Here is a 27,047-nt window from a genome sequence, read left to right as displayed (position 1 = left end):
GCCAAGCAGAGTGACTCCGGATTTATCCCAGTATCGGCGAGGCCGAATCCGGCTGAGCGGAATGACTCCGGATTTACCCCAGTATCGGCGAGGCCGAATCCGGCCCAGTGGAGTGACTCCGGATTTACCCCAGTATCGGCGAGGCCGAATCCGGCCGAGCGGAATGACTCCGGATTTACCCCAGTATCGGCGAGGCCGAATCCGGCCGAGCGGAATGAGTCCGGATTTACCCCAGTATCGGCGAGGCAGAATCCGGCCGAGCGGAATGACTCCGGATTTACCCCAGTAGCGGCGAGGCAGAATCCGGCCGAGCGGAATGACTCCGGATTTACCCCAGTATCGGCGAGGCCGAATCCGGCCGAGCGGAGTGACTCCGGATTTACCCCAGTAGCGGCGAGGCCGAATCCGGCCGAGCGGAATGACTCCGGATTTACCCCAGTAGCGGCGAGGCCGAATCCGGCCAAGCGGAATGACTCCGGATTTACCCCAGTAGCGGCGAGGCCGAATCCGGCCGAGCGGAATGACTCCGGATTTACCCCAGTAGCGGCGAGGCCGAATCCGGCCGAGCGGAATGACTCCGGATTTACCCCAGTAGCGGCGAGGCCGAATCCGGCCGAGCGGAGTGACTCCGGATTTACCCCAGTAGCGGCGAGGCCGAATCCGGCCGAGCGGAGTGACTCCGGATTTACCCCAGTAGCGGCGAGGCCGAATCCGGCCGAGCGGAGTGACTCCGGATTTACCCCAGTAGCGGCGAGGCCGAATCTGGCCGAGCGGAGTGACTCCGGATTTACCCCAGTAGCGGCGAGGCCGAATCCGGCCGAGCGGAGTGACTCCGGATTTACCCCAGTAGCGGCGAGGCCGAATGCGGCCCATTGTGTTCCATCGCTTGCCCCTTGGCCGTGTGCCGAGTATTGTCCAGCTGTGGATGTCCTGGCCCAGCATTATCCTGCCTGCCCTGGGCAGGGCTGGTGGCCATTGTACTGGAGAGATAAGGGGCCCTTTCAGCTGGGCTCTGGCTCTGCCCCATTGGTGCTTCCCACGATCCTCGTGCGGGGGGGCCCTGCAGTCTTACAGGCCCTCCCTGGGCCCGGGGGGGGGTGCCTCCTGCTCGCTGTCTGCTCAATGCCCATCGTATCTGCTAGGATCCACATTGCTCTTATACGCTGAGCAGTGCAGCTGTGTCAGGCCGGGGCTGGCATGCACCCGGGCCACAAGGGGTGAATCTGCAGGGGTGCCCTGCCCTCTCCTCCAAGGGCCAGCTGTTACACTGACCCAGCTCCCACCTGCCAATGGTGCCATCCTGCTGTGCCCCCTCCCGCTGGGCATGGACAGGCTCTGAGGTGCCTGTGGGCTCTGCACAGCCGGTGCCAAGCGAGGGGCACTCGGAGTGCTGCGGCGGTGGGTGAGGACGATAGGTGGGATCTGGGACCTCGGAATAGCCCTGTGCCACGCACATGAAATGTCAGCACCAGGGGCCATGCCACGGCCTGGCAAGAGGCAGGAGGCTTCCTGCAGAGAGGCCGGGGAGCTCACGAAGCACCCGTTGGGCATCCCTCTCGCCCGTGGTAACCCCCAGGAGTGGGGCCAGTGGCGGGGGGCGGGGGGTGACCAGAAATGCTGCCAGAGTTCTGCCGGGCCTGGCCTTTGCTCTGCCAGAGGGAGGCTCAGGCTCAGAGACCAGCCTGTAACGCCCCTCATGCCAGGGCTGGCTCCCACCTGCTCCCTACCCTGGCACTACTGGGTTATATCCCAGAATCCTCTGCTCCCTGCCCTGGCACTACCTGGGTTATATAGAATCACAGAATATCAGGGTTGGAAGAGACCTCAGGAGGTATCTAGTCCAACCCCCTGCTCAAAGCAGGACCAACCCCAACTAAATCATCCCAGCCAGGGCTTTGTCTAGCTGGGCCTTAAAAACCTCAAAGGATGGAGATTCCACCACCTCCCTAGGGAACCCAGAACTGCTGCTTAGCAGGCTGGTCCCTAGTCTGTAGTGGTGCATGGGAATCTTCCCTCCTAAGTGCAGAACTTGTCCTTGTTGAACCTCATCAGATTTCTTTTGGCCCAATCCTCCAATTTGTCTAGGTCCCTCTGTATCCTATCCCTATCCTCCAGCTTAGTGTTATCTGTGAACTTGCTGAGAGTGCAATCCATCCCATCATCCAGATCGTTATTGAAGATGTTGAACAAAACCGGCCCCAGGACTGACCTCTGGGGCACTCCGCTTGATATCGGCTGCCAACTAGACATCGAGCCGTTGATCACAACCTGTTGAGCCCGACAATCTAGCCAGCTTTCTATCCACCTTATAGTGCATTCATCCAGCCCATACTTCCTTAACTTGCTGGCAAGAATACTGTGGGAGTCCGGATTGAAAGTTTTGCTAAAGTCAAGATGTATCACACCCACCGCTTTCCCCGTATCGACAGAGCCAGTTATCTCGTCACAGAAGGCAATCAGGTTGGTCAGGCATGACGTGCCTTGGTGAATCCATGCTGACTGTTCCTGATCACCTTCCTCTCCTCCAAGTGCTTCAGAATTGATTCCTTGAGGACCTGCTCCATGATTTTTCCAGGGACTGAGGTGAGGCTGACTGGCCTGTAGTTCCCCGGATCCTCCTTCTTCCCTTTTTTAGAGATGGGCACTACATTAGCCTTTTTCCTGTCGTCCGGGACCTCCCCCGATCGCCACGAGTTTTCAAAGATAATGACCAATGGCTCTGCAACCACATCAGCAAATTCCCTCAGCACCCTTGGATGCATTAGATCTGGACCCGTGGACTTGTGCATGTCCAGCTTTTCTAAATAGTCCTGAACCTGTTCTTTCACCACTGAGGCACCTCCTCCCCATGCTGTGCTGCCCAGGGCAGCAGTCTGGGAGCTGACCTTGGCTGTGAAGACCGAGGCAAAAAAAGCATTGAGTATTTCAGCTTTTTCCACATCATCTGTCACTGGGTTGCATGCCCCATTCTGTAACGGTCCCACACTTTCCCTGACCACCTTCTTGTTGCTAACATACCTGTAGAAACCCTTCTTGTTCCCCTTCACATCCCTTGCTCAGTGCAACTCCAGTTGTGTTTTGGCCTTCCTGATTACACCCCTGCATGCTTGAGCAATATTTTTATACTCCTCCCATGTCATCTGTCCAAGTTTCTTGTAAGCTTCCTTTTTGTGTTTAAGCTTCCCGAAGATTTCTCTGTTAAGCCAAGCTGGTCACCTGCCATATTTGCTATTCTTTCTGCACATCAGGATGGTTTGTTCCTGTGCCCTCAATAAGGCTTATTTAAAATACTGCCAGCTCTCCTGGACTCCTTCCCCACTCACATTAGCCTGCCAGGAATCCTGCCCATCAGTTCCCTGAAGGAGTCAAAGTCTGCTTTTCTGAAGACCAGGGTCCGTATTCTGCTGCTCTCCTTTCTTCCTTTTGTCAGGATCCTGAACTCGACCATCTCATGGTCACTGCTGCCCAGGTTGCCACCCACGTCTACTTCCCCTTCCAATTCTTCCCGGTTTGTGAGCAGCAGGTCAAGAGGAGAACGGCCCCTCTGGTTGGTTCCTCCAGTACTTGCACCCAGAAATTGTCCCTAACACTCTCCAAAAACGTCCTGGATTGTCTGTGCACCGCTGTATTGCAATCCCAGCAGATGTCAGGGTGATGGAAGTCCCCCAGGAGAACCAGGGCCTGTGTTGTGGAAACTTCAGTCAATTGTCTGAAGAAACCCTCGTCTACCTCCTCCTCCTGGTCTGGTGGTCTATAGCAGACGCCCACCACAACATCGCCCTTGTTGCTCTCACCTCTAAACGTAACCCAAAGACTCTCAACAGGCTTTTCTCCTGTTTCATACTGGAGCTCTGAGCAATCCTACAGTGCAAATCCACCCCCTTTCCTCCCCTGCCTGTCCTTCCTGAACAGTTTATACCCATCTGTGACCGTGCTCCAGTCATGTGAGCTACCCCACCAAGTCAAGTCTCTGTTATCTCCCAGAATCCTCTGCTCCCCGCCCTGGCCCTGCCCAGGTTACATCCCAGAATCCTCTGCTACCGACCTGGCACTGCCTGGGTTATATCCCAGAATCCTCTGCTCCCTGCCCTGGCCCTGCCTGGGTTATATCCCAGAATCCTCTGCTCCCTGCCCTGGCCCTGCCTGGGTTACATCCCAGAATCCTCTGCTCCGTGCTCTGGCCCTGCCCAGGTTACATCCCAGAATCCTCTGCTCCGTGCTCTGGCCCTGCCTGGGTTATATCCCAGAATCCTCTGCTCCCCACCCTGGCATTACCTGGGTTATATCCCAGAATCCTCTGCTCCCCGCCCTGGCCCTGCCTGGGTTACATCCCAGAATCCTCTGCTCCCCGCCCTGGCCCTGCCTGGGTTACATCCCAGAATCCTCTGCTCCCCGCCCTGGCCCTGCCTGGGTTATATCCAGTGGTGAGCTGGAGCCGGTTCGCTAGAACCGGTTGTTAAATGTAGAAGCCCTTTTAGAACCGGTTGTCCCGCGAGGGCTTCTAAATGTAACCGGCCAAAAGTGGCACCTTAGGCGCCGACTCCGTGGGTGCGCCAGGGCTGGAGCCCCCACGGGGAAAATTTGGTAGGTGCAGAGCCCCCACTGGCAGCTCCCTGCCCCACCCCTGGCCCCAGCTCACCTCCGCCTCCTCCCCTGAACGCGCCGCCCCACCCCACCCAGCTTCTCCGCCCCCCCAGCTTCCTGCGAATCAGCTGTTCGGCGGGAAGCCGGGAGGGCTGAGAAGCAGGCGGTGGCTTCGCGCTCAGGCTCAGGGAGGCGGAGGTGAGCTGGGGGGGGGGGCGGCGAGGAGGGCCGCCCGCGCCACAGCAGGTAACCCGGGGGGGGGGGCGTGCAGGGGAACATCCCCCCGCTCACCTCCGCCACCCTTGGCTTGAGCCCGAAGCCGCCGCCTGCTTCTCAGCCCTCCCGGCTTCCCGCAAATCAGCTGTTCGGTGGGAAGCCGGGGTGGGGGTGGGGTGTGGGGGGGCAGAGAAGCCAAGCGGGGCGGCGCGTTCAGGGGAGGAGGCGGAGCGGAGGTGAGCTGGGGCCGGGGGCGGGGAGCTGCCGGGGGGGCTCTGCACCCACCAAATTTTCCCTGTGGGGGCTTCAGCCCCAGAGCACCCCGGGAGTCGGCGCCTAAGGTGCCACTTTTGATGTGATCAGTGGGGGGAGCGGCCGCTCCCCCTGCTCCCCCCCAGCTACGCTCCCCCGCCCCTAGGAGCCAGAGGGACCTGCCGGATGCTTCCTGGGAGCTGCCCTAGGTAAGCACCACCGGGACTCCCCACCTCGTCCCCCGGCAGGTCCCTCTGGCTCTTAGGGTGGGGTAGGCACCCACTACGGAGGCCCACGAGACCCTCCTGCCCGGTTCTGGGGGCAGTCAGGGGACAGGGGAGGGGGGGTGGATGGGGCAGGGGTCCTGGGGGGGGCATCAAGGAACGCGGGGGGGGGTGGATGGGGCAGGAGTCCCCGGGGGGCAGGGGTGGGCCACGACCCCCTCGTGGGGTGAGGCGGGAACCGGTTAAGAGCGTGGCAGCTCATCACTGGTTATATCCCAGAATCCTCTGCTCCTGCCCTGGCCCTGCCTGGGTTATATCCCAGAATCCTCTGCTCCCGCCCTGGCCCTGCCTGGGTTATATCCCAGAATCCTCTGCTCCCGCCCTGGCCCTGCCTGGGTTATATCCCAGAATCCTCTCTGCTCCCGGCCCCACCGGCGGGTGGTAGATCTCGCTCCCAGCCTCCAGCCCCTCCACGGCTGTGGCCTTGTCCCAGGCCTGGCCACCCAGCAGGTCCCACCTTGGCCCAGGCTCCTAGGGGCAGGGGAGGGCACAGACATGGCAGTAATGCATGGGGCCCCCCAGCTTGAGAGCGGCTCTAGGGGTCGCGGGGCACCCTGCCCTGTTGTAAGCACAGCCTGGGCAGGGTCTTTGGCTGGCAGCCGGACAGCCCCTGTGAATGGGGTACTGGCTGCCACCCTCGCCCGTTAGTGGAAGGCAGAGAGCTGGGGGACCGCCAAAGTGTGGGGTGAGTGTGAAGAATCACACTGTGTGCACGTGTGAACAGTCCGTGTGTGTGTGAGAGACAGAGACCAGCCGGCATGTCGGGGGTGTGAACAGACGCAGGACTCTGTGTGTGGGTGAGAGTGCGAGAGACCAGTTGCAGGGTGAGTGTGTTCAGTTCCCATCCTACCCGACGGACCTGGGCGCGTACTGCAGGGGAAAGGCCCTGCGGCCCGTTCCCTAAGCTGTGCCAGCCAGGCTCCTGGCACTCCTGGCACAGTTTGCCTCCGCCGACATTCAGCCCCGGCCAGGCTCTGGCTGACCCCCATGGCATGTGCTTGGTTCGGTTGCAGCCCTCAGTCAGGGGGCCTGGCGGGTTTCCCCGTACCCCGCCCCTGGGGGGATGGGCTGCTCAAGCTGTGAGGGCCCCGGGCAGCCATGGCTCAGGCTGGGCTTGCGTGCGCCTGGCAACCCCAGTGTGGGGCCCACTTCTGCCACCACCTGCCCCTTTTGAGCCAAGTGCTTCCGACATGCTGCACAGCCAGCCAGAGAGGGGGAGATCCACCAGTGCCCCCACATGCAGCCACCTCTGGGGAGGGTGTACCAACCGCCTCCACTCCACCGACGTGCAGCCAGTAGGGGGCGTTTTCCCCACACTGTCTGCACTGCCCCCAGCATGGTGCTAGGGGGCAGATGCTGCCGGGGGCGGGCAGGGGTCAGAGGCTGATGCTGGAGGCGGGGGGGTGCAGAGAGGACCTGGGGGCGCTGCTGCTCCCCCAGGCATTGCAGGGTGCCTGGCTCAGCCTAAGGCGAGAGGAAGGTCCCCAAGGCAGCGGGTCCCCCAGACTCCCCCAGAGCTGGCTGGGGCCTGGCAGGGGGCCCTGCCCCGCTGCATCTGTCAGCCCCAGGCTCTAGGGGCTTTGCCCAGCAGCGAGAAGCCTGGCAGGCACCATGTGGGCTGGGGGGGGGCAAGGCCTCCACTAACGCCCCCAGGCAAGATGAGAGATGGGTCCTGGGGGCAGGGAATGGGCTGATGGGGGTGCGGGGGCGGGGATGCTGGACTCAGAGGCAGGGGGCTCTCTGCGGCCCAGGGGAAAGGGCCAGGGCCAGGGACACCCAACTCCTGGACACAGAGGGCCCCTGGTGGTCTGTGTGGGCATTGCAGAGGGCTTCCCCACTCCAGCCCCTTTGGGGCCCGGGTGGGGAGAGGGTCCCAGGCCCCAGGCCCCTCTCCTGCCGGCCGCAAGCCCAGGAAGCGGGGCGGTGGGCGCGCTGGCCACGAGCCCAGGAATGTGGGGGGTGGGTGCATTGTGTGCAGCATCCCCCACCTTGTAGCTGGATCAATGGGTCAGTGAGTGGGGTGCGGGGGAGCACCATCCCCTGGCCAGCCCCAGAGAGCGAGCTTGGGCCCCTGTTGTGCTGGGCACTGTGCAGCCACAGACCACGATTCGGGCATGGAACTTTCTGTGGGTGGGGCTAACTAGACAATGGTGGAAAGGGAAACTGAGGCACCAAGCAGGGAAGTGGCAGGAATCGAACCGAGCAGCCCCATGGGTCCCAGCCCAGCATCTGATGCAGCCTGTCTCATTGCCTCGCCCTCCCCCACGCTTGTCTGCATTAGCTGCTGGGGCGAGGCCAAGGCCAGGGAGTTCCCGGCACAGAGTGGACAGCTCTGGAAAGGTCCCAGCCTGCAAATGGGGCGGGGCGGGGGCGGGCAATGGCAGCAAAGAGGCTCCAGGAGGCAGCACCAGGCGCATCCCAACGTTTATTGGGACCTGACACTGGCCAGGAGCCCCAGGGGCTTGGAGATCCCACCATGAGCAGCAGGCCAAGCGAGACCCAGAGAAACCCAAAGGCTCCAAACCCCCCACTGCAGCAGAGGGGCCCGAGCCAAGGGCTACAGGAGCCGGACCCCACCGGGGCTGTAGAGGCGAAAGCAGGAGTCAGCCCAGCCGGACCGGGGAGCTCCCAGCCCCCCAAGCCCTGTCCCCTGCAGGGGCTGCATGGCCCCACACGGGGGCATTCTGCAGCGCTGGCGCCCCCTGCTGTCCGTCCTGCAGCAGCCAGGGCAGAGAGCCTCGCATCCCGCATGGCAGAGCTGGGGGTGGCAGCAGCCGGGCCCAGCCCTCAGGGCTTGACGGGGAAGAGCAGGCAGGTGTGCACCCTGGAGGCGGAGCTGCCCTCGATCAGCACCAGGGGGTGCTCGCTGTAGTGCTGGACGATGCTGGCCACGCTGTCGAAGCGCTGGGGGAGAAAAGGGGAGATGGCAGCAGAGAGCGGCTGGGGGCAATGGGACCAGCCCGACCCTCCGCGGGGCGCCGTTCCCAGGGCCGGATGTGCCCCGCCCAGTTCCACTGGCTCCCAGTTGTCCATTGAGTGCCCCGGCCTGGGGCTGCCACCCGCCGCCCCCCGGGCCAAGCGAGCAGCAGGGGCGACCAGGAGCTTTCCCAGGGGTCCCCCCCCATTCCCAGGGCTCCCAGGTGAGAGGCTGCCCCTGAAGGGGGAAGGGGAGAGGCCCCTCCCTCAGGGCTCCCTGGCACCCCCTGCCCTCCTGGCACCCACCTCCTCGCGGCTCTTCCCGTCCTTGCCCAGCGTGTACTGGCGGCTGCTCTCCAGGTAGCGGATGGGGATGTTGTAGACGTGGCCCTTGTACAGCACGACCAAGGTGAATGGTTGATTCCAGCCCTGCCCCGAGCTCTGGCGCACCATGAACGCGCTGTCCTGGGGCACAGGGGGGCTGCTCAGCACTGGGGCGGGTACCCAACCTGGCGCTGGGAGACGCTGCCAGGCCTGCCCAGGCCCCACCTGGCACAGACCTGTGGCAGCTCCTGGGTGCAGGAGGAACCACCACAGGGTCCCTACAGCCCCGGGGACGGGCTCTGGGCCCCTTCCATCCCCCCACACTGACCCCACAGTACAGCTGGGGACTGACCCACTCACAGTCACAGACAGTCAGCAGCAGAGCTGGGAGAGAACCCAGGAGTCCTGCCTCCCTGCCCCTCCCCAACAACTCGACCCCACTCTCCTCCTCGAGCTGGGAGAGAACCCAGGAGTCCTGCCTCCCAGCCCCTCCCCAACAACTCGACCCCACTCTCCTCCTCGAGCTGGGAGAGAACCCAGGAGTCCTGCCTCCCTGCCCCTCCCCAACAACTCGACCCCACTCCCTTCCTCGAGCTGGGAGAGAACCCAGGAATCCTGCCTCCCTGCCCCTCCCCAACAACTCGACCCCACTCTCCTCCTCGAGCTGGGAGAGAACCCAGGAGTCCTGCCTCCCAGCCCCTCCCCAACAACTCGACCCCACTCTCCTCCTCGAGCTGGGAGAGAACCCAGGAGTCCTGCCTCCCTGCCCCTCCCCAACAACTCGACCCCACTCTCCTCCTCGAGCTGGGAGAGAACCCAGGAGTCCTGCCTCCCAGCCCCTCCCCAACAACTCGACCCCACTCTCCTCCTCGAGCTGGGAGAGAACCCAGGAGTCCTGCCTCCCAGCTCCTCCTCAACAACTCGACCCCACTCTCCTCCTCGAGCTGGGAGAGAACCCAGGAGTCCTGCCTCCCTGCCCCTCCCCAACAACTCGACCCCACTCTCCTCCTCGAGCTGGGAGAGAACCCAGGAGTCCTGCCTCCCTGCCCCTCCCCAACAACTCGACCCCACTCTCCTCCTCGAGCTGGGAGAGAACCCAGGAGTCCTGCCTCCCAGCTCCTCCTCAACAACTCGACCCCACTCTCCTCCTCGAGCTGGGAGAGAACCCAGGAGTCCTGCCTCCCAGCCCCTCCCCAACAAGTCGACTCCACTCCCCTCCTCGAGCTGGGAGAGAACCCAGGAGTCCTGCCTCCCAGTGCCAAGCCCTGCTCTCGCCCTCGCCTGGCGAGTGCAGCCGGTACCTTATTGACCGCCTGCAGGACGCTCTCCGCCATGTGCCGGTCGCAGCTCCCGGCATACCAGGCCTGGTCCTGCATGCCAGGATCCTGGGGAGCACAGGGGAGAGGTGAGAGCAGCCGTGTGTATCCTCCCCCATGGCAATACTTGACACGCTCAAGATGAATCTTCCCAGAATGCACCTGGCTGCCTGTGGGGTGGGGTGGGGTGGGGGGTGAAGCTGGGACCACCATGGGGAGGGTGGGGAAGGGAGAGTTCTCATATCTCTGCTCTGGGGCCCCCCCTTATATCTTCCCCCTCCCGGGGTGAGCCCCTCCCAGAGGCTGTGCTGGCTGCTCCGGGAGGAAGGTGCCACCCCTCCCGCCCCCCAGGCACAGCGAGTCCACAGGCAGGGCAGGCGCTTACCTCCGCCGGGGATCTGCTGCCCCTGGGCCAGGCTGGGGCTTTGCTCGAGGCTGAAAGAGGCAGGACACCGACGGGTTAAGAGGAGATGCGGCAGACGTCCAGCCGGGCCATGGGCACCACGCTCCCAGGCCTCTGCCATGAGCCTGAGTGGAGCTCCCTCAGCTGGCAGCAGTAGTGGGTCCTTTATCGCCCACGGGCCCAGCCCTGGGAGGGCGCCGTAGTCACTGACACTCAGCCAGGACCTGGGGAGATCACAGGCCTGACCCACACCAGCTCCCAGCCTGATCCTCGCTCCCTGACCCTCCACCAGCTCCCAGGCCTGGCAGGAGCCACTGGCCCAGCAGCCTCGGGGAGACTGGACACCTGCTCCTCAATGAACAGGGCGCCGCGGCTGTGCGGTGCACTCCCCCTCTCTGCCCCCAGGGGGTGCTCACAGACACCAGGGGCTGTGCCCGGCCTGCAAGCGCCTGCCTTTCCCCTTCAGTCCCAGACGAAGCGGCTCCGCCCGGCCTCAGCTCACTTGCACCTTCCCCAGCCCCCAAACAGGCCACACCCGGATGGGGAGAGACCACGGCTGCCTCTGCCCAGGGCCGGGATAGCAGGGGTTGTGGGTCAGGACAAACCCCTGACCTATGTCTGAGCTATTGAGTCCCCAAATCGTGGTTTAAAGACTTCAAGGAGCAGAGAATCCTCCAGCAAGTGACCCGTGCCCCGTGCCTCAGAGGAAGGCGAAAAACCTCCAGAGCCTCTTCCAATCTGCCCAGGAGGAAAATTCCTTCCCGACCCCAAATATGGCAATCAGCTGAACCCGGAGCATGTGGGCAAGACTCACCAGCCAGATACTCAGGGAAGAATTCTCTGTAGTAACTCAGATCCCACCCCATCTAACATCCCATCACAGGCCATTGGGCATATCTACCGCTAATAGTCGAAGATCAATTAATTGCCAAAATGAGGCTATCCCATCATACCATCCCTTCCATAAACTTATCAAGCTTAGACTTGAAGCTAGATATGACTTTTGCCCCCACTGCTTCCCTTGGAAGGCTGTTCCAGAACTTCACTCCTCTGATGGTTAGAAACTTTGTCTAATTTCAAGTCTAAACTTCCTGATGGCCAATTTATATCCATTTGTTCTTGTGTTCACATTGGTACTGAGCTTAAATAATTCTTCTCCCTCCGTGGTATTTATCCCTCCGATATATTTATAGAGAGCAATCATATCTCCCCTCAGCCTTCTTATGGTTAGGCTAAACCAGCCAAGCTCTTTGAGTCTCCCTTCATAAGACAGGTATTCCATTCCTCGGATCATCCTAGTAGCCCTTCTCTGGACCTGTTCCAGTTTGAATTCATCCTTCTTAAACATGGGAGACCAGAACTGCGCACTCTATTCCGGATGAGGTCTCATCAGTGCCTTGTATACCGGTACTAACGCCTCCTTATCTCTACTGGAAATCAGAGAATCATAGAATATCAGGGTTGGAAGGGACCTCAGGAGGTCATCCAGTCCAACCCCCTGCTCAAAGCAGGACCAATCCCCAACTAAATCATCCCAGCCAGGGCTTTGACAAGCCTGACCTTAAAAACTTCTAAGGAAGGAGATTCTACCACCTCCCTAGGTAACGCATTCCAGTGCTTCACCACCCTCCTAGTGAAAAAGTTTTTCTTAATATCCAACCTAAACCTCCCCTACTGCAACTTGAGACCATTACTCCTTGTCCTGTCCTCTTCTACCACTGAGAATAGTCTAACCAATTTATTAGAGCATAAGCTTTCGTGAGCTACAGCTCACTACGAAAGCTTATGCTCTAATAAATTGGTTAGTCTCTAAGGTGCCACAAGTCCTCCTTTTCTTTTTGCGAATACAGACTAACACGGCTGTTACTCTGAAACCTGAGAATAGTCTAGAACCATCCTCTCTGGAACCACCTCTCAGGTAGTTGAAAGCAGCTATCAAATCCCCCCTCATTCTTCTTTTCCGCAGACTAAACAATCCCAGTTCCCTCAGCCTCTCCTCATAAGTCATGTGTTCCAGGCCCCTAATCATTTTTGTTGCCCTTCGCTGGACTCTCTCCAATTTATCCACATCCTTCTTGTAGTGTGGGGCCCAAAACTGGACACAGTACTCCAGATGAGGCCTCACCAATGTCCAATAGAGGGGAACGATCACGTCCCTCGATCTGCTCGCTATGCCCCTACTTATACATCCCAAAATGCCATTGGCCTTCTTGGCAACAAGGGCACACTGCTGACTCATATCCAGCTTCTCGTCCACTGTCACCCCTAGGTCCTTTTCCGCAGAACTGCCTAGCCATTCGGTCCCTAGTCTGTAGCTGTGCATTGGGTTCTTCCGTCCTAAGTGCAGGACCCTGCACTTATTCTTATTGAACCTCATCAGATTTCTTTTGGCCCAATCCTCCAATTTGTCTGATGCATCCCAAGACCACATTAGCTTTTTTCACGGCCATATCACATTGGCGGCTCATAGTCATCCTGTGATCAACCAATACTCCGAGGTCCTTCTCCTCCTCTGTTACTTCCAAGTGATGCATCCCCAATTTACAACAGAAATTCTTGTTATTAATCCCTAAATGCATGACCTTGCACTTTTCACTATTAAATTTCATCCTATTACTATTACTCCAGTTTACAAGGTCATCCAGATCTTCCTGCATGATATCCTGGTCCTTCTCTGAATTGGCAATACCTCTCAGCTTTGTGTCATCCACAAACTTTATTAGCACATTCCAGCTTTTTGTGCCAAGGTCAGTAATAAAAGGATTACATAAGATTGGTCCCAAAACCGATCCCTGAGGAACTCCACTGGTAACCTCCTTCCAGCCTGACAGTTCACCTTGCAGTGTGACCTGTTGTAGTCTCCCCTTCAACCAGTTCCTTATCCACCTTTAGTTTTCATACTGATCCTCATCTTTTCCAATTTAACTAATAATTCCCTGTGTGGCACCATATCAAACGCCTTACTGAAATCAAGGTAAATTAGATCCACTGCGTTCCCTTTCTCTAAAAAATCTGTTACCTTCTCAAAGAAGGAGATCAGGTTGGTTTGGCGCAATCTACCTTTTGTAAAACCATGTTGTATTTTGTCCCAATTACCATTGACCTCAATGTCCTTAACTACTTTCTCCTACAAAATGTTTTCCAAGACCTTGCATACTACAGATGTCAAACTAACAGGCCTGTAGTTACCCGGATCACTTTTTTTACCTTTCTTAAAAATAGGAACTATGTTAGCAATTCTCCAATCATACGGTACAACCCCTGAGTTTACAGATTCATTAAAAATTCTTGCTAATGAGCTTGCAATTTCATGTGCCAATTCCTTTAATATTCTTGGATGAAGATTATCTGGGCCCCCCGATTTAGTCCCATTAAACTGTTCGAATTTGGCTTCTACCTCTGTACAGTAATATCTTCCTCCATATCCTCATTCCCATTTGTCGTCCTACCATTATCGCTAAACTGCTCTTTAGCCTCATTAAAGACTGAGGCAAAGTATTTGTTTAGATATTGGGCCATGCCTAGATTATCCTTAACCTCCACTCCATCCTCAGTGTTTAGCGGTCCCACTTCTTCTTTCTTTGTTTTCTTCTTATTTATATGGCTACAGAACCTTTTACTATTGGTTTTAATTCCCTTTGCAAGGTCCAACTCTACTTGACTTTTAGCCTGTCTCACTTTATCCCTCTGACCTCAATAAGGTAGCTATCCTTGCTGATCCCTCCCATCTTCCACTCCTTGTATGCTTTCTGCTTTTTCTTAATCACCCCTCTGAGATGCTTGCTCATCCAGCTTGGTCTACAACTCCTGCCTGTGAATTTTTCCCCCTTTTTTGGGATGCAGGCTTCCGATAGCTTCTGCAACATTGACTTGAAGTAATTCCAAGCCTCCTCCACCTTTAGATCCACAAGTGCTTCAGTCCAATCCACTTACCTAACTAATTTCCTTAATTTTTTAAAGCCAGCCCTTTTGAAATCAAAAACCCTAGTCACAGATCTATTTTTGTTTATCCTTCCGTTTAGTTTGAACTGAATTAGCTCATGATTGCTTGAACCAAGGTTGTCGATGTGACGAAGTGGGACTGCTCTTAATGTTTCCTCTGAATAGTGTGGGGGTGCTTCAGTTTCCCCTATGCAGTTCTTAAGGTTCTCACCAAAACCAAATCTAAAATGGCATCCCCTCTTGTTGGTTCAGCTATCGCAGCCAGGAAAATTTGAGCCCTATTATTATTACTTATCATTTTCCACTGAATGTATCCGATGAAGTGAGCTGTAGCCCACGAAAGCTCATGCTCAAATAAATTGGTTAGTCTCTAAGGTGCCACAAGTCCTCCTGTTCTTTTTGCGAATACAGACTAACACGGCTGCTACTCTGAAACCTATTATTATTACTGGCACTTGCCCTCCAGTCTATATCTGGGAAGTTAAAGTCTCCCATGATCACACAGTTTCCATTCGTATTTACTTCATTAAAAACATTAAAGAGGGCTTGATCCATATCCACGTCGGATCCCGGCGGTCTCTAGCACACCCCAAGCACTATCCCAGGGGAGGCTCCAGCAGTTTTCTTCGCCAATGTGATTTTTGCCCAGACAGACTCAGTCTTATCCATGCCATCGCTTCTTACTTCTTTACAGTCCACCTCATCATTGATAGACAATGCTACTTCCCCGCCTTTGCCTTTCCTAAACAGCACATACCCTTCAATACCCACGAGGTCGGGCTGGGATCTGTGGGTGCAGGAACAAGGTGAAGTGAGCAGCAGAGGCTAATCCCCCCCTGAAAGGAGGGGGGTCACCACTGGAGTCCTGGGGAGCCCTGAGACACTAAACCATGTGACTGGGTGGGGCACGTCCATGGGTACAGGCCTGGGGTGGGGCAGAGACTGTGGGGGGATAGGGACAGGCTGCGGACAGAGATTGCGGGGGGGAGACGGGCTGGGGGTAAGGGATTGTGGGGTGATGGGAGGAATTGGAGGGGGCTATGGGATGGGCAGAAGCATCCGGAGCCCATGCAGGACTGAAGAGAACAGAGGGACCCCATCTGGGGAGCCCCCAGGAAAGGCCTGGGGGATTCTGAGGAGCCCCCACCAGCCCGCAGGGAGAAGCCCCCCCAGCTGTCCCAGTCCTCCCCCAGAAACTTCCCCCACCTCCCATCTACCAAACCCGGCGCCCCACATACCCCGGGGTGCAGTGGGGCCTGCAGGTGTCGGCAGGGGCCTCGGTAAGGAGCCGGACAGGGAGACCTTGCGACTTGTGGGAGCTGGCGGGAGCTTTGCCCGGGTTCTGTCCAGACCTGTAAGGGAAGGAGGCGGCTCAGCTCCGGGCGCGAGGGGCCACCCAGGGGCAAGAGGCTGCGTGGCCAAGCCGGGCGTGTGGGGAGCCCAAGGGGCCCCAGGGCCCAGCTCCAAAGACTCAGCCCCCAGGATGCCCCACAGGCCCAACGCGACTACCCCAGCAACCATCAGCATGCCCACCTGTCACCATGGCAATCACTATCCTGGGCAAAGAGATCCCCTCCCACACGGGGCAGGGGCAAACGGGGACCCCAAAGGTGGGCAGGGAGCCAGGCTTCCCCTAGCCCTGTGGCCAGCGCCAGCCTGCATGGGTCCCGGGGTGCCTCCAAGTGGCTCTGCCAGGCTCCCAGGCTGGGGGGACTCGGGGTCTGTGGGGAAGGGGGTCACTCCACAAAGCAGCCCCCTCCCAGACCCCCCAGACCCTCACCTTTCCCGCAGGCCAGGCCCCGGGGCATCTCCTCTCTGTTGCCAGCATCTGTGCCAGGCACCAGGCTGAGCTTCGACAGGAACTGTGGGTTACAACAGGGACTGGTTACCAGCCAGCCAGGCTCCCCATGGTCTCTAACTGCCCCCCTATGAGTAACTCCTGGGCCCAACTCCTGAGTCCCCAGTTTTGGAGCTGGCTGGGCCAGGGTGGTTCCATGGGGTAAATGGTGGCAGTGGTGGGCTATGGGGCTCTCTGGGCTCTCCTGGAACGTACCTGGCCACATGGTGCCATGTCACCACCTCAGAGGGTGGCCACAGGGTGCATGGGAGGGGCAATAGGGGGCTGGGAGGCCTCCTGGGGCCCATGACTCTTAGGTGAAGGGGAGCCCCCTGTCTGTTCACCCTGTCTGTTCATCTCTCCCTGGCAGGGGGCATCAGGGGTGCTGGCTGGGAGGACCCAGCACTGGGGGTGGGGGAGCAGAAGAAGCAAGTTGATGGTGTGGGGGCTCAGCCTGGGGAGAGGAAGATCAGCCTGGGGGAGATGGGGCATGGGGAAGGGAATTGGGGGTGCAGGGGGCTCAGTGTTGGGGAGGGGGATTGGGGGTGCAGGGGGCTCAGTGTGGGGTGGAGTGTGGGAGGGGGGTTGGGGGTGCAGAGGGCTCGGTGTGGGGTGCAGGAAAGGAATGGGGGATTGCGGTCTCAGTGCTGGGGGAGGGGGATTGGGGGTGCAGGGGGCTCGGTGTTGGGGGAGGGGATTGGGGGTGCTGGGGGCTCGGTGTGGGGTGGGGGTTGCTCACTCACCGTGGCTCGCAGCTGGGTGAAGGGCTCCGAGCAGCGCCGGGCAGTGGCGTGATCTGGAGGCAGGGACAGGTGAGATGGGCACAGGGGGCCACGCTGCCCCCCAACCTTCCAACCCCCACCAACCCTGCCCCTCACCACTCCCAGCCCCCTGCTCCCTTCCCCCATTGCCAGCCTCCCAGTCTCCTGCCCCCCAGGTCCCGTTACCTAGGTAGGTGCCGTCCGTGTCCTCCTGCCTCTTGGCTGGAGCCACCTTCCAGGCCTGGCTCTCACAGGGGGGCGCCTCATACGTGTCCCCCTCCTCTGACTCCTCCGCCACACTGGGACCCTGCGGAGTGGGACGGGGGCAGGTGGGTGCTGCCTTGGGGATAGGGGAGTGGGCAGAGCAATGGCTGGGGGACACAGTGGGTTGGGGTGAGAGGTTGCATGAGGGGTGCAGTGGGTGGAGCTGTGGCTAGGTGGGGGCAGGGTGCATAGGGTGAGGTGGGGGTGGGGCAGGGAGCAGTGGGCAGGGTGGGGACAGGGTTGGGGGTGCAGTGGGTGGGATGGAGCAGGGAGCAATGGGCAGGGCTATGGCTGTGAGGGGGTAGGGTTGGGGGTTCAGCGGGTAGGGTGGGGCAGGGAGAAATGGGTGGGGCTGTGTCTGGGTGGGGGCGGGGTTACGGTGAAGTGGGTGGGGTGGGGCAGGGAGCAGTGGGTGGGGCTATGGCCGTGGGGGGGTAGGGTTGGGGGTTCAGCGGGTAGGGTGGGGCAGGGAGAAATGGGTGGGGCTGTGTCTGGGTGGGGGCGGGGTTACGGTGAAGTGGGTGGGGTGGGGCAGGGAGCAGTGGGTGGGGCTATGGCCGTGGGGGGGTAGGGTTGGGGGTTCAGTGGGTAGGGTGGGGCAGGAAGCAATGGGTGGAGCTGTGGCTAGGTGGGGGCAGGGTGCATAGGGTGGGGTGGGGGTGGGGCAGGGAGCAGTGGGTGGGGCTATGGCCATGGCGGGATACGGTTGGGGGTTCAGCGGGCAGGGTGGGGCAGGGAGAAATGGGTGGAGCTGTGTCTGGGTGGGGGCGGGGTTATGGTGAAGTGGGCAGGGCAGAGCAGGGAGCAGTGGGTGGGGCTATGGCTGTGAGGGGGTAGGGTTGGGGGTTCAGTCGATAGGGTGGGGCAGGGAGCAATGGGTGGGGCTGTGTCTGGGTGGGGGCGGGGTTACGGTGAAGTGGGCGGGGCAGAGCAGAGAGCAGTGGGTGGGGCTGTGGGTGGGTGGGAGCGGGGTTGGGGTTCAGTGGGCGGGGCAGGGGTGGGGTTGTGCCTGGGCCATACTTACCGCATGCTCCCTGCTCTCTGTAACACACACGGGGCTGTCAGTGGCTCTGCCTGCCCATCTATGGACCTGCCCCACCCCTCAGGACCTCCCTCCATGACACTCTGTCCCCCACAGTAGTACCCTGGAACCCCATAGTCACCATTTTCACCTTTGTGAGGTGATGATGTGAGGGCCTTGTGAGGTATCTGATCTAACATTAATATCCTGTTGAATTGTGTGTACTCTCATTGTATGGGAAGTTAACATTGGTCTGCGTGTTACTGTGACGAAGTGGGACTGTTCTTAATGTTTCCTCTGAATAGTGTGGGGGTGCCTCAGTTTCCCCTAGGCAGTTCTTAAGTATCTAGGTGGTGGGGTAAGGGTGTATGATCATTGCAGAGCCCTAGAGGGCAGGTGTGTGCAGGAGTCTGGACACAGAGAATGGCCGACACCCTGTTTCCTGGCAACTGATGGCCTGGGCCCTTCCCCCCTGCAAGGTGAGAGCTGAAGGGTTGGAGAACAAAGGAATCAGGTGACCACCTGGCCTTGGAAAGGAACAAAGCCCAGAGGAGGAGGGGCTGGAGGGGGTTTTCAGTTTGGGGCTGGCTGGGACATGGAGTGAAGGGCAGACGTGGTTGTCTGGCTCACTGCCCCCCAAAATGGACCCAGCTGAGGGGTCCCGTTCTCTGCACCTGCAAGCTCTGTTTTAGACCATGTTCCTGTCGTCTAATAAACCTTCTGTGTTACTGGGTGGCTGAGAGTCACGTCTGACTGCAGAGTTGGGGTGCAGGACCCTCTGGCTTCCCCACGAGCCCCGCCTGAGCGGACTCACTGGGGGGAAGCGCACGGAGGGGCAGAGGATGCTGAATGCTCCGAGGTCAGACCCAGGAAGGTGGAAGCTGTGTGAGCTGTGTGTCCTGAAGACAGGCTGCTCACAGAGAGGCGACTTCCCCAGAGTCCTGACTGGCTTCATGGGGAGCAGTTCCAGAGCCTCGCCCAGGGACTCCGTGACAACTGGTGGCAGTGGTGGGATATACTGCACCCTGTGGATGGCGCTTCCTGCAGTAAGTGACTGGGGAGCAGTAACACGAAGGGGGATTGCCGAGGACCAGGCATGCTGAAGGCTCAGAGAGGAGCGGTTTCGGGGGGCGGTTAACCCCTGGGAGTGTGTGACCAGCGAGAAGGACTGTGCAGTAACAGGGTTCCCCTGGGGATTGCAGCGAGCGGTCCCAGGGGCAGAGGAGTCTGCAGCTCGACCCTGGCAAAGAGGAGGTGACCTCGAGAAGGGCTGGCACACTAGGGGTTCTCCCTGGAAACTGTGGGGAGCTGAGAACACACGGGCCTGTGAGTCCACAACAACTTGGGAGGAGCGGAGTGATGGCCTGTCACCGACTCCTTAAGAAGGACGTTGTAACCCTGTGCAAAAAGAGAGGGTTGAGCGCTGGAAAGTTCACCAAAGCAGAGTTAATCGTGCAGCTGGAGGAGGATGATTGCTCTAAGGAACAGATTCCTGACCCCAACTGGGGCTATAGCAGGATCTGGGAGCAGCTGGAGTGGGAGCCAGGCATCGCCAAGACTCCTGTCCCCGACCAGACGGGGGTCTTCACGATCGGGTTCCCCATCGGGGGATTGGAGACGGACGGGATTGGAGCTGAGTCTGAGAGAGCAAGAGGACCGTGGGAGACAGCGAGAGCCCGAGAAAGAGCTGCAGAAGCAGCAGCAGGATGAACTGGCGGTGGGGAGCTGAGAGGCCTAGGGGACCTCCCCGGGGTGAGTGGGGATAGATCCCGGGGGGCCAGTTCCGCAGGGAACCTCGAGACTAAATTGCTGCCCTGGTTAAGGAGGGGGGGGGGTGTGGATGCCCACCTCACTGCCTTTGAGCAGGCTGGCGACTTGAACCAGGGTGACCCTGCGGAAAAGCCCCGGTGTCTAGCTCCCTTGCTGGGTCCCAAGGCCATAGACTCCGTCAGCCAGATGGGTGGGGATGTGGACAGGCTCCCACTCCTGACCCCAACCTATATGTCTGTGTGGAGTTTCCTGGGGCCAGGCCCCTCGGACCTCCAGTGGGAGCAGAAGGTAATGGTCAATGGGGAGACATTCTTGGGGTGGCCAAAGGGCATGGGCTGAATAAACCTTCCCACATGCGGCCTGCGAGTGCTATCGGCCACCCCTGACCTAAGGGAGGGCGTGAAACTGGAAGAACCTGGTGTAACTCCTACCAAGGAATGGGAGAGATGCTGGGGCATCCATGGGAACGTTGGTGGCTTCGAACTTCCCCAGGTCACCAGCTAAAGTGACCCCGCTCAGTTCGATCTCGAAGGGGGGAGAGATGTGACGAAGTGGGACTGTTCTTAATGTTTCCTCTGAATAGTGTGGGGGTGCCTCAGTTTCCCCTAGGCAGTTCTTAAGTATCTAAGGGGTGCAGTAAGGGCACACACATGCCCTCTAGGGCTCTGCAATGATCATACACCCTTACTCCACCCCCTAGATACTTAAGAACTGCCTAGGGGAAACTGAGGCACCCCCACACTATTCAGAGGAAACATTAAGAACAGTCCCACTTCGTCACAGTTACATTGTGAAATACATTGTGAGGTGGGAAGACACCCACAACCAGCCTTTCAGTGGCAACAAAGGAGCAGCCATCACTGGCCAGACAGGCATTGATGGTTCATCAAGAACAATTCCCTCCCAGAGGCTCCTCAGAGAGGGCAGGTGCAGTTTGGGGGCTGCTTGACCCCACGTCACAGCTGCTAGAAAGATCCTGGTTGGATGAAAGTGTAAAAGAGGGGCAGTGACAACATCACTTGCCCTCTCCCCTCCCCCATCTCAACAGCTGCAAGATCAATTGTCTGGAGGACAAAGACTTTGAACTGGGGAGATTGGTCCCAGACTGAAAGGGAATCCAGCCTGTGTATTGAGAACTGTGAGCTGCCTGTAACATCTACTAAGGAGAGAAAATGCTTGATTCTAATCCTGCTTAGTTTGTAGAATTTAGACTGGACATTTTATTTTTATTTCTCATGGTATTCACCAGATGGTATCACCCAAGAGTTTGGAAGGAACTCAGATGTGAAATTGCAGAATTACTAACTGTGGTCTGTGACCTATCATTTAAATCAGCTTCTGTACCAGATGGCTGGAGTGTAGCTAATGTGATGCCAATTTTTGAAAAGGGCTCCAGAGGTGACCCCAGCAATTACAGGCTGGTAAGTCTGACTTCAGTACTGGGCAAACTGGTTGAAACTATAATAAAGAACAATATTGTCAGACATGTCGATGAACATAATTTGTTGAGGAAGAGTCAACATGGGTTAAAGGGAAATCATGCCTCACCAATCTACTAGAATTCTTTGAGGGGGTCAATGGGCATGTGCCCCAAGGGGATCCAGTGGATATGGTGTACTTAGATTTTCAGAAAGCCTTTGACAAGGTCCCTCACCAAAGGCTCTTATGCAAAGTAAGCTGCCACAGGATAAGAGGGAAGGTCCTCTCTGGATTGGTAACTGGTTAAAAGACAAGAAGCAAAGAGTAGGAATAAATGGTCAGTTTTCAGAATGGAGAGAGGTAAATAGTGGTATCCCCCAGGGGTCTGTACTGGGCCCAGTCCTATTCAACATACTCATAAATGATCTGGAAAAAGGGGTAAGCAGGGAGGTGGCCAAATTTGCAGATGATACGAAACTACTCAAGATAGTCAAGTCCCAGGCAGACTGTGAAGAGCTACACAAGGATCTCTCAAAACTGGGTGACTGGGCAACAAAATGGCAGATGAAATTCCATGTTGATAAATGCAAAGTAATGCACATTGGAAAACATAATCCCAATTATACCTATAAATGATGAGGTCTAAATTAGCTGTTACCACTCAAGAAAGAGATCTTGGAGTCCTTGTGGATAGTTCTCTGAAAACGTCCACTCAATGTGCAGCGGCCGTCAAAAAAGCAAACAGAATGCTGGGAATCATTAAGAAAGGGATGGATAATAGGACAGAAAATATCATGTCGCCTTTCTATAAATCCACGGTACGCCCACATCTGGAATACTGCATGCAGATGTGGTCGCCCCATCTCAAAAAAGATATATTGGAATTGGAAAAGGTTCAGAAAAGGGCAACAAAAAGGATTAGGGATATGGACTGGCTTCCATATGAGGAGAGATTAGTAAGACTGGGACTTTTCAGCCTGGAAAAGCTGGTGTGGAGAAAGTAAATCAGGAAGTGTTATTTACTCCTTCTCATAACACAAGAACTAGGGGCCACCAACTGAAATTATTGGTTTCAGAGTAGCAGCCGTGTTAGTCTGTATCCACAAAAAGAAAAGGAGTACTCATGGCACCTTAGAGACTAACCAATTTATTTGAGCCTAAGCTTTCGTGAGCTACAGCTCACTCGATGAAGTGCGCTGTAGCTCACGAAAGCTTAAGCTCAAATAAATTGGTTAGTCTCTAAGGTGCCATGAGTACTCCTTTTCTTTCAACTGAAATTAAGAAGCAGAAGCTTTAAAACAAACAGAAGGAAGTATTTTTCCACACAACACACAATCAACCCGTGGAACTCTTTGCCAGAGGATGTTGTGAAGGCCAAGACTATAACAGGGTTCAAAAAAGAACTAGATACATTCATGGAGGACAGGTCCATCAATGGCTGTTAGCCAGGCTGGGCAGGGATGGTGTCCCGAGCCTGTTTGCCAGAAGCTGGCAACGGGCGACAGGACGGATCACTTGATGAGTCCCTGTTCTGTTCATTCCCTCTGGGGCACCTGGCATTGGCCACTGTCGGCAGACAGGACACTGGGCTAGATGGACCTTTGGTCTGACCCAGTCTGGCCACTCTTATGTTCTAACCAACTCTGATCTGTTTCAGAGTAACAGCCGTGTTAGTCTGTATTCGCAAAAAGAAAAGGAGTACTTGTGGCACCTTAGAGACTAACCACTTTATTTGAACATAAGCTTTCGTGAGCTACAGCTCACTTCATCGGATCCGATGAAGTGAGCTGTAGCTCACGAAAGCTCACGCTCAAATAAATTGGTTAGTCTCTAAGGTGCCCCAAGTCCTCCTTTTCTTTCAACTCTGATCTCTCTGCCTGCTACTTATAATCTCTTACAATCGATCTTTCTGGTAATAAATCCGTGTTCTATTTCACCGAACAATGGGGTTTGGTGGAAGTGCTCAGGGAATCTGAGCTCAGGTTAACAGGGGCTGGTGTGTGTTCAGTACCCTCTGTCGAAGCGGTGAACTAATGAATGGGCTTGCACTGTGCAAGGGGCCCTTGAGCAGAGGAAGTTCTGGGGTGCGAGGCTGGGGGCTGAGTGATGGGCTGGTGCCTCTCTGGTGATTCATGAGAGGCTCAGGGAACACGCAATGTAGCTGGGTGTGAGGCTCCCCATGCTGGTGGTGACTGATCGCAGCGCTGGGCTGGGTTTGCTGTTTGTCGCTGGCGAAGCTCTGTGAGGGGCAACCCAGGCTGGCGAGTTAAGGGGTCACAGGATGTACTGGGGGGTCCCGTCACACCCTCCACACAGGGCAGGCTGGGGGAGTAATGCAGCCATCCCAGGCCTGGCTTAGCCAGCTGCTGCTACTGACCCCCCCAGGCTCCTGGGGCTGGGACCATCACTTACCCGGCCGCTCGGGGGGCGGGGGTGGGGTCTGAGGCCTGTGGGGAGGAGACACAATAGGACCCCATGAGCCTCCCTGCTCCATCCCTATGGTGCCCACATCGCCTCCCGCCCGCTTAGCCCCCCAATGCCCACATCACCCCGCTGCCCTGCCCCACATCACCCCCACATCACCTCACCCCTGCATAGCCCCCCATGCCCACATCACCCTGCTGCCTCGCCCCCACATCACCCCCAGTCCTGCATAGCCCCTCCATGCGCACATCACCCCACTGCCCTGCCCCCACATCACCCCCATATCACTCCCCCTGCATAGCCCCTCCATGCCCACATCACCCCACTGCCCCGCCCCCACATCACTCCCACCCCTGCATAGCTCCCCCATGCCCACATCACACCCACATCACCCCACCCCCGCATAGCTCCCCATGCCCACATCACCCCACTGCCCCGCCCCCACATCACCCCCACCCCTGCAAAGCTCCCCCATGCCCACATCACCCCACTGCCCTGCCCCGCACAACACCCCCACATCACCCCATCCCCGCATAGCTCCCCCATGCCCACAGCACCCCACTGCCCTGCCCCGTGCAACACCCCCACATCACCCCATCCCCGCATAGCCCCCCCATGCCCACATCACCCCACTGCCCTGCCCTCACATCAACCCCACCCCTGCATAGCCCCCCCATGCCCACATCACTCCACTGCCCTGCCCCCACATCACCCCCACATCATCTCACCCCCACATAGCCCCCCATGCCCACATCACTCCACTGCCCTACCCCCACATCACCCCCACCCCTGCATAGCCCCCCATGCCCGCATCACCCCACTGCCCTGCCCCCACATCACCCCTGCTGCATAGCCCCCCATGCCCACAACACCCCAGTGCCCCGCCCCCACATCACCCCCACCCCTGCATAGCCCCCATGCCCATGTCACCCCACTGCCCTGTGCCCATGTCACCCCCACCCCTGCATAGCCCCCCCATGCCCACATCACCCCACTGCCCTGCCCCCACATAGAATCATAGAATACCAGGGTTGGAAGGGACCTCAGGAGGTCATCTAGTCCAACCCCCTGCTCAAAGCAGGACCCATCCCCAACTAAATCATCCCAGCCAGGGCTGTGTCAAGCCTGACCTTAAAACCTCTAAGGAAGGAGATTCCACCACCTCCCTAGGTAACGCATTCCAGCACTTCACAACCCTCCTAGTGAAAAAGTTTTTCCTAATATCCAACCTAAACCTCCCCCACTGCAACTTGAGACCATTACTCCTTGTTCTGTCATCTGGTACCACTGAGAACAGTCTAGAGCCATCCTCTCTGCAACCCTCTTTCAGGTAGTTGAAAGCAACTATCAAATCCCCCCTCATTCTTCTCTTCTGCAGACTAAATAATCCCAGTTCCCTCAGCCTCTCCTCATAAATCATGTGTTCCAGTCCCCTAATAATTTTTGTTGCCCTCCGCTGGACACTTTCCAATTTTTCCACATCCTTCTTGTAGTGTGGGGCCCAAAACTGGACACAGTACTCCAGATGAGGGCTCACCAATGTCGAATAGAGGGGGACAATCACGTCCCTCGATCTGCTCGCTATGCCCCTACTTATACATCACCCCCCTGCATAGCCCCCCATGCCTGCATCACCCCACTGCCCTGCACATCACGCCCTGCCTGCACATTTCTCCCCCACTCTCCCAGCCGGGTGACCCCCCCCCTCCGGTCTCCCTGCCTAGGGTGACCAGACAGGAAGCGTGAAAACTAGACACATTTTCTTTTTTGGGGTGGGGGGGATAGTTGCATGTATAAGACAAAGCCCCTAATATCAGACGCCTGGTCACCCTACCCCTGCCCCCCATGTGCCCATCCAGGCTCTGGCCTCCAGGGACTGATCCCGCGGCGGGGCCAGGGCCAGGGATGGACCCCCCAGCCCTCAGCCCGGAGGCTGCTCTACTCACGGGCTGCAGCTCCTCCCGAAGATGTTCTGAAAGGAATCCAGAGTGGGGTCAGGGCAGAAGGGGGGCAGAGGGGAGCCTATCCCCAAAGAGCCTTCAGCATCCCCCTTTTTCCCTCCCCATGGCACCCCCACTCCCTATGGTGCCCCCCACAGCCACTGCCCCACTCCCCATGGCGCCCCCCCATGGCATCCCCTGCTGGATCTAGTCAGCAGCCCTGTCCCCCCCACTGTGGGACTCTTCAGCCTGGGGCTGAGCTGTGGGGTGGGGAGCCCAGGGCCGGGCTCGCAGGGGGCTGTGGGGAGTGAGGGGCACCGGCTGACCTGTGGGGTGGGGAGCCCAGGGCCGGGCTCGCAGGGGGCTGTGGGGAGTGAGGGGCACCAGCTGACCTGTGGGGTGGGGAGCCCAGGGCCAGGCTAGCAGGGGGCTGTGGGTTGGGAGTGAGGGGCACCGTCAGAGCTGTGGGGTGGGGAGCCCAGGGCCGGGCTAGCAGGGGGCTGTGGGGAGTGAGGGGCACCGTCAGAGCTGTGGGGTGGGGAGCCCAGGGCCAGGCTCGCAGGGGGCTGTGAGTCGGGAGTGAGGTGCACCGGCTGAGCTGTGGGGTGGGGAGCCCAGGGCGGGGCTAGCAGGGGGCTGTGGGGAGTGAGGGGCACCAGCTGACCTGTGGGGTGGGGAGCCCAGGGCCAGGCTAGCAGGGGGCTGTGGGGAGTGAGGGGCACCGGCAGAGCTGTGGGGTGGGGAGCCCAGGGCTGGGCTCGCAGGGGGCTGTGGGGAGTGAGGGGCACCGTCAGAGCTGTGGGGTGGGGAGCCCAGGGCGGGGCTAGCAGGGGGCTGTGGGGAGTGAGGGGCACCAGCTGACCTGTGGGGTGGGGAGCCCAGGGCCAGGCTAGCAGGGGGCTGTGGGGAGTGAGGGGCACCGTCAGAGCTGTGGGGTGGGGAGCCCAGGGCCGGGCTAGCAGGGGGCTGTGGGGAGTGAGGGGCACCGTCAGAGCTGTGGGGTGGGGAGCCCAGGGCCGGGCTCGCAGGGGGCTGTGGGTCGGGAGTGAGGGGCACCGGCTGAGCTGCGGGGAGCCCAGGGCAGGGGGCTGCGGGTCAGGGAATCCAAAGGTGCTCACAGCCCTAAGCCATCCCTGCATGGAGCTGCTCCCCGCAGGGCCTGCTCTCCGAGCCCCAAGTCCCCCAGCGCTCCCTGGACTCACCATGCTGGGAGACACAGCCCAGCCCTTCCAGCCCAGCAGCTGCTCAGATGCAAATGGCCCAAAGGGCACAAACCCACATTGTGCTGGGGATTTGCATGAGCAATGGGAAGGGAGGGAGGAGACAGGCAGGAGCAGAATCTGCCCTCCCCTCGTACCCCTTTCCTCCTGCCGC

At 58.5% G+C, this 27,047-nt stretch overlaps 1 protein-coding gene across 4 annotated transcripts; it reads right to left on the bottom strand.

Moving 5' to 3' along the window:
• Nucleotides 1-7,772: 7,772 nt before the first annotated feature.
• Nucleotides 7,773-25,734, bottom strand: SH2D6 (SH2 domain containing 6). Of its 4 annotated transcripts, none has more exons than XM_073325156.1 (10): nt 25,568-25,734; nt 23,722-23,756; nt 17,022-17,142; nt 16,818-16,870; nt 16,018-16,099; nt 15,476-15,589; nt 10,278-10,327; nt 9,878-9,961; nt 8,559-8,712; nt 7,773-8,240 (listed from the first exon to the last, which is right to left on the bottom strand). In XM_073325156.1, the coding sequence occupies exons 1-10, from the start codon at nt 25,578-25,580 to the stop codon at nt 7,894-7,896; spliced, it is 1,053 nt and encodes a 350-aa protein (XP_073181257.1). In that variant the 5' UTR covers nt 25,581-25,734; the 3' UTR covers nt 7,773-7,893. The 4 variants fall into 4 exon arrangements, with proteins under 4 accessions (XP_073181257.1, XP_073181256.1, XP_073181255.1 ...); XM_073325155.1 differs by lacking the exon at nt 25,568-25,734 and adding an exon at nt 18,935-19,518 and having other exon boundaries at nt 23,722-23,799; XM_073325154.1 differs by lacking the exons at nt 23,722-23,756; nt 25,568-25,734 and adding an exon at nt 18,935-20,470.
• Nucleotides 25,735-27,047: the final 1,313 nt, after the last annotated feature.

Source organism: Lepidochelys kempii, chromosome 26 (genome assembly GCF_965140265.1).
Source record: "Lepidochelys kempii isolate rLepKem1 chromosome 26, rLepKem1.hap2, whole genome shotgun sequence".
Taxonomy (NCBI): Eukaryota; Metazoa; Chordata; order Testudines; family Cheloniidae; genus Lepidochelys; species Lepidochelys kempii.
Note: the sequence above shows the minus strand (reverse complement) of the source record. Positions and strands in the feature narration are given on the sequence as shown.

What these genes read in the sequence shown, in the direction of transcription:
- SH2D6 (XM_073325155.1), bottom strand. Translation starts at nt 19,075, where the DNA reads ATGAAGCCAGTCAGGACTCTGGGGAAGTCGCCTCTCTGTGAGCAGCCT. An exon ending in TCACCCAGCTGCGAGCCACG is followed by an intron (nt 16,100 to 16,817) that starts GTGAGTGAGCAA and finishes TGTAACCCACAG; the next exon opens with TTCCTGTCGAAGCTCAGCCT. An exon ending in GCAGCAGATCCCCGGCGGAG is followed by an intron (nt 9,962 to 10,277) that starts GTAAGCGCCTGC and finishes TGTGCTCCCCAG; the next exon opens with GATCCTGGCATGCAGGACCA.